At 63.9% G+C, this 9,523-nt stretch overlaps 3 protein-coding genes across 3 annotated transcripts; 1 reads left to right on the top strand and 2 right to left on the bottom strand.

Annotated features, from left to right (window-relative positions):
* Positions 1-556: 556 nt before the first annotated feature.
* On the bottom strand, positions 557-3,226 carry H696_03187 (hypothetical protein). Its single transcript, XM_009497071.1, has 4 exons — positions 2,403-3,226; positions 1,646-1,789; positions 1,235-1,531; positions 557-996 (listed from the first exon to the last, which is right to left on the bottom strand). Exons 2-4 carry the CDS (start codon positions 1,760-1,762, stop codon positions 916-918), a joined length of 495 nt encoding a protein of 164 aa, XP_009495346.1. The 5' UTR covers positions 1,763-1,789; positions 2,403-3,226; the 3' UTR covers positions 557-915.
* Positions 3,227-3,268: 42 nt separating this feature from the next.
* Positions 3,269-5,027, top strand: H696_03186 (hypothetical protein). The gene is made up of 2 exons (XM_009497070.1): positions 3,269-4,299; positions 4,424-5,027. Exons 1-2 carry the CDS (start codon positions 3,470-3,472, stop codon positions 4,956-4,958), a joined length of 1,365 nt encoding a protein of 454 aa, XP_009495345.1. The 5' UTR covers positions 3,269-3,469; the 3' UTR covers positions 4,959-5,027.
* A 20-nt stretch (positions 5,028-5,047) lies between these two features.
* H696_03185 (hypothetical protein) lies at positions 5,048-5,600 on the bottom strand (the record flags this gene model as incomplete). The annotated part of the gene is made up of 2 exons (XM_009497069.1): positions 5,048-5,057; positions 5,335-5,600. The coding sequence occupies 2 exons, from the start codon at positions 5,598-5,600 to the stop codon at positions 5,048-5,050; spliced, it is 276 nt and encodes a 91-aa protein (XP_009495344.1).
* Positions 5,601-9,523: the final 3,923 nt, after the last annotated feature.

Raw genomic sequence — 9,523 nt, 5'->3', positions numbered from 1 at the left:
GAGAGAGAGAGAGAGAGAGAGAGAAATAGACAAAGAGAGGCCCTGGGACCATGGATAACTCGAAGATAGAGACTCTAATCAACAAAGAGAGAACCCAACAGGCCTTGGTGCAACATGCCAACGTGAATACACCCACACGTCTCAAGACCCGGCGAGAGATCTGATGAGCTGTTTACAGCACACGGCGAATGCCAACGCAAATGGCTGAACACATGTTATTCTGGAGTCCTCTCTTGCAGAACAACGGCTAACGCCGCGGAGCCCTCGAAGATGGTCGCCCCCGCGCCTGGGAACATCCATGGCCTCTCTCCTCCCCGTACGCAAGACTCGGTCACTGCGGGAAGGGAACAAAGACGAGCAGAAGAGAGTGGGCCAGAGAGGCCAGGAGGTGTGGGCGGAGAGCTCAGTCACCGTCACAAAAAGGTGACCGGTCGACAAAATCCCATCTCCCCCACCCCTCCCCCAGTAGACATCCCCCCCCCCCCCCCCCGTCTGCCGAACATACACACGAAGAGGAAGAGAGCAAAAAAAAAAACCCGGATAGAGAGAAAAAAGGGGGAAATATCAGTGCGGAGAAGAGGGGCAGAGGCACGGAGCATGGATGCGCTGTGGAGTGTGTTGGTGTAGTCAGGGGAGGGAAGGTGATTGGGTGGGGGGGAGGGAGGCCAGACAACCGAGAGCTGCCGCATGGAGGACAACCAGATGGAAGAGGGGCGCATGACCTCTCCCCCTCCTTTTTGCATACACGGTGCGGCTTTCGGCGCGGTCTGGGGAAATATGAGGAGAAAAGGGCGGCGGGGAGGCGAGCGCGTGCGTGCATATGCGTGCGGCCACGCGGGCAAACACACACGCAGCTACACCGGGAGGCACGCGCGCATGGCTGGGAGGGAGGCACAGCACGGCACACACACACACTTAGACGGCGTAGCCAGTGCGGAGCATGCGGAGCTCGACCTCGGCGTTGACCTCGGGGTTGTCGCGGAGGATCTGGCCGATCTGTTGTCGGATGAAGAAAGATGAGCACGGGGGGGGTGTGCATGGTGTCAGTGAGGGAGGTTCTCCACAGGGGAGTTGGGCGCCAGGATACAGGGAGGGGAAGAAAGGAAAGCAAGAGGGGGAGGTGTGGCGAGAATCCAATGAGGCGAGCCCCCCTGCTTCGTGCACGCTGCTCTATTGACAGCACGTGCACGGCGAGAGAGAGAGAGAGAGAGAGAGAGAAGGCACAGATACGCACGGTCTGCTTCTCGAGAGGGACCTCGTTGTCGAGAGCGGCAAGCTGGGCCTGGAGCTTGGCAATCTGGGCCTCAGACTCCTGGACCTGAGCCTTGACGAGCTTGAGGGCGCTGGCCTCCTGGGCGTTGATGGCGGCAATGGCGGCGGCGACATCGGTCTTGGGGACGACGAGGCCCTCGTAGGCAGCCTTGTAGGAGTCGACCAGACCCTTCTCGCTGATGGAGGAGGAGAAAGCGGCCCAGTTGATGGGCTTGGGCTCCTTGGAAAGATCCTCAAGCTCGCGCTTGGTCTCAGTGAACTGTGCAAGGAGAGGAAGGGTCAGCGGAGACAGAGGCGGGGCATGGTCCTTGGGAGAAAGAGAGGGCGCGGAGAGGGAGAAGGGGCAGAGAGAGGGAGGGGGGGGGAGACGCACCTGCTTGCTCAGCTCGAGGAGCTCAGCGCGCTGGACAGCGGTCATGCGGCCACCGAGCTTCTGGACAACGGACATGATGTCCATCTGCTTGCGGAGAACGGGAGTAACGCGGAACATGTTGGAGGTGTAAAGACAAAGGGGACCCTGGTGAAGGAGAAAAGCGGGGCAGGGAAGGACGGGGATGGGAGAACACAGACGAAGGGAAGGTGTCAGTGTGCAAGTGGTGAAAGTGACCATACTGAGTGGGGCAAGCAGGCTGCTCCAAGGCCCAGACCCCGCGGCAAGAGCATGCGGGCAAGGGCCGAAGTGCCGCCGCCGCCGCCGCCAGCCAGCCAGCCAACCAGCCAGCCAGGGCACTGGGAGGGAACAAGTGCGGCAGCCATCCGGTGCTGAAGAGGGACCCGGGCGCGAGCGGGAGCCGGTCCGCATCATGGGGAGCTGGCCTCGAGGAGAGGGAGAGAGGGGGAAAGGAAGGCCGAGGTTTCCGGGAGACGGGAACTCCGTGAGAAGGACGCCTCAGGGGGCGGCTTCCAGACATCCTCGAGGAAACAGATCATCCTGATGGGCCGTCACACCGTCACGCTGGCGAGCCGCCCCAGACAAGATGCATGTGCTGGCGGCAGGGGGGCAGGGGCGGGGGTGGGCGAGCGGGGGGGGGGGGGGAGGGTGGGCAAGGAAGAACAGGGGGGCAACGGGGGGAGGGTGGCAGGGAAGAGGAAGGCGAAAGGAGGACAGGAGGAGGGCGAGGGGAACACACAAAAGGGAATGGGGGCAGTGTCTTGTTGCGCGGCCCTCCAGACCGGGGCCAGGACGGGGGGGTGAATTTTTCACCCCCCGCCAACTGGCAGGGCGGTCGGCAACATCGCCGCCCCCAAGAAAGCCCATCGGGAGCGGACCGCCCTCACACCCATGTGCGTCTGCCAAGACAAGACACCCTCCACGAGCCAGTTGGTTGTGCCCCCCCTCCCTCCCCCGAGAGGGAGAAGGGAGAAAAAAAGACCAGAAGGGCCCCTGAGTGGGACCAGCCCCCAACATGTCCTGCGTCCGAACTAGGGGACCGCGGCCCGGGACAGGGGGGGGCGGGGACAGGAGAAGTGGAGGACCTGTTGAGGAAGACCATCGCTCCCTGGCTCCCAAGTAAACCTAAATGAGGGCGCATCTGGTCCCCCACCAGGCCGAGGACTGGCAAGGGACGAGGCCGGGACGAGGCTCCTTCCGACAGACCACCTCGACAACACAGGAACCCAGGGCAACACAGCGACAGAGAGGGCACGAACGCCACCTGACGCCACCGCCAGGCGGGGGGGGGGTAGGTATGAGGGACCCATCCCGCCCGCTCGGGGCGGGCCGGACATCGCCAGAGCATCGGATACAACCAACTGACGAGACTCATGTACTCTGGGAATGGTGTTTTAAATGGAGTTACATCCGAACGTGATCTCTCGTGATTCGCGCGCGTGATGCTCGGGTGCCTCGCCTTCTGCCAACTCCGGCAGAGCCTTTTTGGGCGCGGGGCGATCTACGGAGCGTGCCGGCCTCACCGGGCGGAGAGCCCTCGTCCAAGACCAACACGCACATACACGCATAGACACACACACACACACACACACACACACACACACACACACACACACACACACACACATCCTATCCTCTCCTCTCCCCGGCCCCTGCCTCAACTCCGCCCCTCGCAGCAACCAACCCATGACCGCTGGCCTCCTCTGATACAAGGACACAGGCTCGCGCACATACACGCGCCGACTCTGCCCCAATCTCGCGCGGATCAGCAACTAAGCCACCCCCCAAACGCAGGGCAACCGGAGGATGCACCCCTCAATCACGAAGAAGGTCGCCCTCCTGCGGCAGATCGTCACGTCCCTGGTGGATCCTGCCCTTCTTGCTGGTCCCTCCCCGCTTCAGGCGCTGAGCACGGCATGTCTGCCGATTGTGGGCGCGACGTCCGCCTCCCCTCGGCCGCCTGGACGAGTTCTCCTGAAACGCGATGATCTCCTCGGCGCGCCCGAGTGTGGTGGCAATAAGCTCCGCAAGTTGGCCTCCTGCTTGCGCTGGCTCGAGTCCCACCCCCACCCGGGCACCGCTCGGCCGGCCGTCGCAATGATCGGTGGCCGGAGGTCCAACAGTCTGCCAGCCACAGCGGCCGTCCTTCGCCAGCGTGGCTTCCCGGTCCTCATTCCCTACTTGCTGGAAGCGCACTCCGGGCGGACCAACCCATGCCTCCAGGACTCCCCCCCGCCGGGCCAAGCCTCTTGCGGTGGTCTCCGGCCACGCGTGTACCCTCTGGCCATGTCACCATCCATGGAACGCCCCGATCGGGGGATCTCCCCGAATGAGCTTCTGCTTGAGCTCCTCTTTGATCTTCCCACCGAGGCTCGAATGCTGGATCTGACGGATCTTGCGCCGGGCGACCGGCCAGAGCACCACGTTTGGCGGGATCTTGCCCAGCGCGGGGTCCTTTCTCGCGAACTGGAGGACGCTTGGTGTCAACCGAACATCCTGGCGGCTGGCCATCCCTCCGGGCGCGTTCTCTCGGCCCCCCGACCGGTGGAGGTGTTGCCCGAGGGCCTCTGCTTCGCTCCCTCCCTGCCGGGTGCCCTGAGCCTTCCGCTGGAAGTAGCCGAGCACATTTTGGCCAAGTACGCCACGCCAATGCACCTGCCCCCTGCTCGCCCGTGAAAAGGCACAGTAAGACTCACCACCTCGGGGCCGGGGTCCGGGCGGGGTCTTCCTTCCGCATGTGTCTCGTTTTTTTTTTCCCAGGGAAATCCGCCTCCCAGCCACAGTGTACATGGATGCCGGGACGGGATTCTCGGCCGGGGCCTTTGCCGCCACCATGGACTGGCTCGGCCTGCCGGTCACCACAAAGGTGGTCTTGATGGCGGGCGACCCGTCGGGACTCCGCCAACAGGTGACCCTAGCTACGGCGGGACTTGCCCAGCTGACAGCACACTTTCCCCCGCACTCGGAGTCCCCGGCCTTGGAGAGCCCTGCGAATCAGCACCAGTTGGAAATCCTCCGGCCCCCGGCGGGCCGGTCCTTTGGCTCGGCTCCGGCCAGTGTCCTGGCATATATTTCCCAATTGGCTCGGGCCACGGGGATTTTCACGGACCCCATCTACTCGGGGAAGCTCTTCATGACCGCCGAGATGGACATTTCCTCCGGACACACCATCGGCTGTTCGACAGGTGAGGGAGATTCGCTGGTCGTGCATTCCGGCGGAGTGCATGCCCTCTTTGGGTATGGGCATCGATTGTTGCGCGGCCGCGACGATACATCCCCCCGACATGGGACTTAGCGAGAATGCACATACCTCTGCGGATTGCCACAAACCGACCGGGGAAGGGAGAGAGAGAGGGGGGGGGGGGTCGCAAGAAAGATGGGTTTCTATTGGTGACTATTGTTATTTTCCAGCACGCGCTGGGGGGTAAGATACCACAAGGAGGGGGAGAACTAATGTACATGAAAAGACCCCGGCCCCTTTCTCTCCTGACCATGAGTGGACTGGAGAGCGGAGGGAGGGAGAGAGAGAGAGAGAGAACAAGGGAGTTGGGGAGGGACAACGGGGGGAGAAGGGAACGAAGTAAAATAGGGCATTCCAGCCACAGGCGGTGTGTAGGCATGGGCGCGCGCGCGCACATACACACACACACACACACACGTCATGGACACACCTCAACCCATACGGCGAGAAAGCAACTCCCTTAGATGATGACGCAGCAGGCCTGGTCATTGTGGCCATGGTGGTGGTGGTGGTGACCGCCATGATGGTGATGGCCATGATGATGGTGACCATGGTGAACATGCACATGGGCGCGAGGGGGGTGGTGGACAACATGATGGTGGTGACCGCCGTGGTGGTGGTGGTGGTGACCGCCGTGGTGGTGATGATGGTGGCCGCCGTGGTGGTAGTGGCCACCATGGTGGTGGCCGCCGCCATGGTGGACAGTGACAGTAGCACGAGGCTAGGGGGATAGAGAGAGAGAGAGAGAGCACGCGAGAAATGAAGAGATTCCGGTCAGTGGTGGTGAGATCGGCGACGGTGGCGATCCAATCGCCAGAAGGATTGGCAGAGGGCGAGAGAGAGAGAGAGAGAGAGGTGGGGAAGGAGGAATGGGGGCATCGGTGAAGGCCAGATCGCATACCATTGGTTGATCGGAAGGTGGGGAGGGGAGGCGGACAGAAGGCGGAGAAGGAGACAAGCAACGAGGCAGGTAGCCCCACGCCTCTAATCGCCGGGGTACATGGCCCTCCCCGAAGTAGCAGCCGCCGTCCTCAGCCCCCCCCCCCCCCCCATCTCCTCCTCGCCTTTCCAGGAGAGTTTGGACGCGAAATCATGCCCCGAGCGCATCACCCTCAGTCAGTGGCCAGACGCCCGCCAACAGGCTCGAAACGCGTGAAAGAGCTCCCCTCGCCAGCCAGGTTGCAAAGCTCAGGCTCTCTTGCCACATCGGGCCAGGGGCGCCCCCACACCAACAGACCGCGGGATGGACATTGCCCGGGGAGAAAGGAACAAGCCAACCGCTGGAAGGACAGCCCAAGTGTCCCCACACCCAGCAATCCACCAGGGGCTCGGGTCGTCGAGTGACTTGGAATTCCTCCCCCTCCCCCCGCCCACAAGATGAGGACCAGGACACTCCCCCATGTGCGAGGCCCGGAGGGGAACACGCGCAAGGGCAAGTGACCCGCCCCGACCAAGCACGCCCATTGGACAATCAAATAAATAGCAAAAAAAAAAAACAAGGAACAACCAGGCACCCACACCCTCGACGTCCTCCCCCAGGCCTCCACCTCGCTGGGCACCCCACAAAAGTACAAGCAGATGATGGGTGGTTGGCGAGGGCGGATAATACGCCGGCACCAGCCCCCTTCGCCTCTCACAAAACGCCCAATGCTCCCAGCAGCGGCATCGGAATCGGGGCGCAGGCCGGGTGGGAGACTCTCGGCCGACTGGCGACCAGTTACTTGGCGCGGTGTTTCATGCCTGCGCCCAAGATTCCACACGACGGGACGCGGGACCTCGCCCGCATCCCCAGCCTGATGCCTTATGGCGCTCGCAGCTTTCCGGCACGATCCTCGTCCGGGGCCGGTCCCGGCAACGGGGCGGAGCCGAACGCAGGCTTTCCGGCCTCCCCTCGTCCCAGGTGTTCCACGCTGGCCGAACACCGGAAGTTGGGCTGGCGAAATAACAACCACCGCCCGCCATGAGGGGCGGAGTCGAGACCATACCACTTTTGGAAGGGATGCCCTGGATGAAACGTGACCCAGCCCCGTGTGGCTCAATGGGGCAACAACCTGGGAGGCTGGAAGCAAAGATCGCGAACCAAAGTGAGTGATAATCATGTGCGATACTTGCGTAGGAACGTGCCGGGCGTGTGATGCAATTTGCTGGCGCTGACCCCATATCAGAGACCCTGGAACCTACGGAGTCTGCCGAGGACCAACCCTCTTCGCCCGCGTTCCGTGTGCATTTCTCCAGACAGGAGGACTTTCCTTCCGGCCTCCTGTCCCCCCCCCGAGCCCCTGCAGAGGTGAGTCTCCGTCAACCGCTGGCGAGCAGCCACAACATGGGTCCCGGACAAGGGGAATAATGTTCCCCATTCCCTGGCGCCCATCTGGAAGGCTTCAAGACTTGGTGAATTCTTGGAAGGAGGAGCTCGCCCTCGTTCCGCAAGAGCCAGGGAGACCAAGTCGATGGGGTCCGGAAGGATGGGGAACCCGGAATGGAAGTGACAAAAGAGTGGTCCGGGACACGGACTGCGAAGGGGCGAGGGGGCGGGGGAGGGGGGCCGAGCAGGCGGCTCGCCTCCAAGACAAGGAATGCTATTGAGTTTTTCGGACAGGTGGAATGCGCCAAGGCAGGAATGCATACTTGCCTGCACCCGGGCGCCCAAGCCGAGTCAGGCAGGACCGCGAAAACCGCCCGCGGTGGCAGAGAGTGAGGCAGCAGGTCTCTCTCTCTCTTCCTTGGAGTGCCGGAGCGTCCCGAAGAGGCTGGAAGTGAGAAACCCACACGCGGGCTTGGGGCTTCCGCCGATCTTTCGACCGGGGGGGGGGGGGGGGGGGGGGGGCCGGCCCCCACATGGCCGAGAGCATGCGGACCGCGCCTTTTCGCCCGGAGGACCTCCGCCCTTGGCGACGGCGCCTGGCGGACAGTACGGCCGCAGCCCGGGGCCGGAAATAAAGCCCCTCCCTCTACCCGGGCTTATCTTGGGCTCCGGGTTTCGGCGATCCTCCGCGGGGCGCCTGGGCCAACAGAGCACCCGCCTGTGAGTGGAGGACTTCCTCTCAGGAGAGGCAACGGCGCAGGACCAGAGATATACAGCGAGGAATATTGTCCCCGCCATTTATGGGGGATTGGGGTGCGAAGCTGCTCCTGAGCGCCCGGGGGGGGCGGGGCGAAAGGTGCCGCGAGGTGCAGTTAAAGTGAGGCCGGAAGACCGGACTGTGGTGCGCTCTTTCGCCGGCCGGTTGGGCGCCTCTCCCCCCTCTGAGAGAGGATGCCCGGCGTACATCCTAATTGCGGAGCCAAATTTTTGGGACATGGCGCGCGGGAGCCTGCGCGCACGAATGTCCCCAAACACACCAACTGTCCGGCCTTACGAGTCCTGTCCTTAGATCGGAATGCATGCTCGAGTCAGATCGCCCCCTCCCCCCCTGTCCCTGGGCGGACCTGCGTTCACGGCGCCCGACAAGTGTGCATGCAAGCTTGCACGCTCGCCGGCCAAAGAAAGGGGTGTTGGGGTGCGTGTGGAGGACAGCCCGAGGCCCGGCCCGGTCCGGCCCGGCCTGGACGGGGATCGTTCATTGGCAACGGATCGGCGAGGAGAGCGCACTTGGCCTCGGCACATTCCAGCGCTGGCAGCCGCTCGCCCTGTTCTACCACCTCTCTGGCCGCCGGGGCCGGGCCCGGGGCAGGGCGGACGAACGCGCACCGGCCGGCCGACACATGCTTGCTCGTCCTCGAGGCATGGGGGGATCCCCCCCCCCCCCCTCCCCCCTGGACGGTGCTCGGTGTTGACGCCTCCAGGCGGCGGGGCCTCCCGGCCCCTCCCCCTCGTCAATACTTTCGGCAAGGGGGGGAGGCGGATGGAGGCCGTCCCTCGAGGCCCTCTCAACCGGCTGATCGTGCTCGTCCCAGCATGGTTGCTGCCTGGGATTCCGCATCCCCCTGCTTGTCCGGAGGGGCAGCCAACAGGGACGGTTGCTGCCAGCGCCGGCTCCCTCTAACCCTCTTTCCTTGGCCCTTGCGAGTCCCCCTTGGTCTTTCGGCTTTTACCCCGACGTGTTGCCTCGGCGGACCCTGCGCAGGCCGGCGGCAGACCCCTCACTTGGTGGACCTGGATGTTGGGCGGGCTCGGCACCCGCGCGGGCGGAATGTGCGCGCCCGACCTCCCCCCCCCCCGGCTTGCCTACATGCGTGGGGGGGTTCGTGGCTGCCACGCCCCCCCCCCGCCCATAACCTCCTTCCCCCCCTCAGACCTTCTTCCTCGCGTTTTCGCCCCCCGCCCCGCGAGACGCCTGGCGCGGGAATGCGCCGGCTGGGCCCGAGCGAGCGGGCTTTTTTCGCTTCCCTCTCCCGCGCACTCTCGCCGGATCCCAAGTGGGTAGCTACTAGGCGTTTAGGTCTCCGCTGTGCACCGCACACCCGGCCTGCCCCCCCTCGGCAGCGGGCGAGCGAGGCACCGGGGATGGAGGACGACTTGATGACACCGGGGGGGGGGTTCTCGCCACCGTGGTGTTCCCGCGCGGGCCCCTCCTGCCCCCTCACACACGCAGCTAGGCCAAATTTCCCGATGCTCGATGCTCGATAGGCTTTGCTCCGCTCTGTGCTTTCTTCTTGTCTGCCCATTCCCTCCCCCC

This window comes from Fonticula alba, assembly GCF_000388065.1.
Source record: "Fonticula alba strain ATCC 38817 unplaced genomic scaffold supercont2.4, whole genome shotgun sequence".
NCBI classification, from domain to species: Eukaryota; order Rotosphaerida; family Fonticulaceae; genus Fonticula; species Fonticula alba.
The sequence above is the reverse complement of the archived record's forward strand: the minus strand, read 5'-3'. Positions and strand labels throughout refer to the sequence as shown.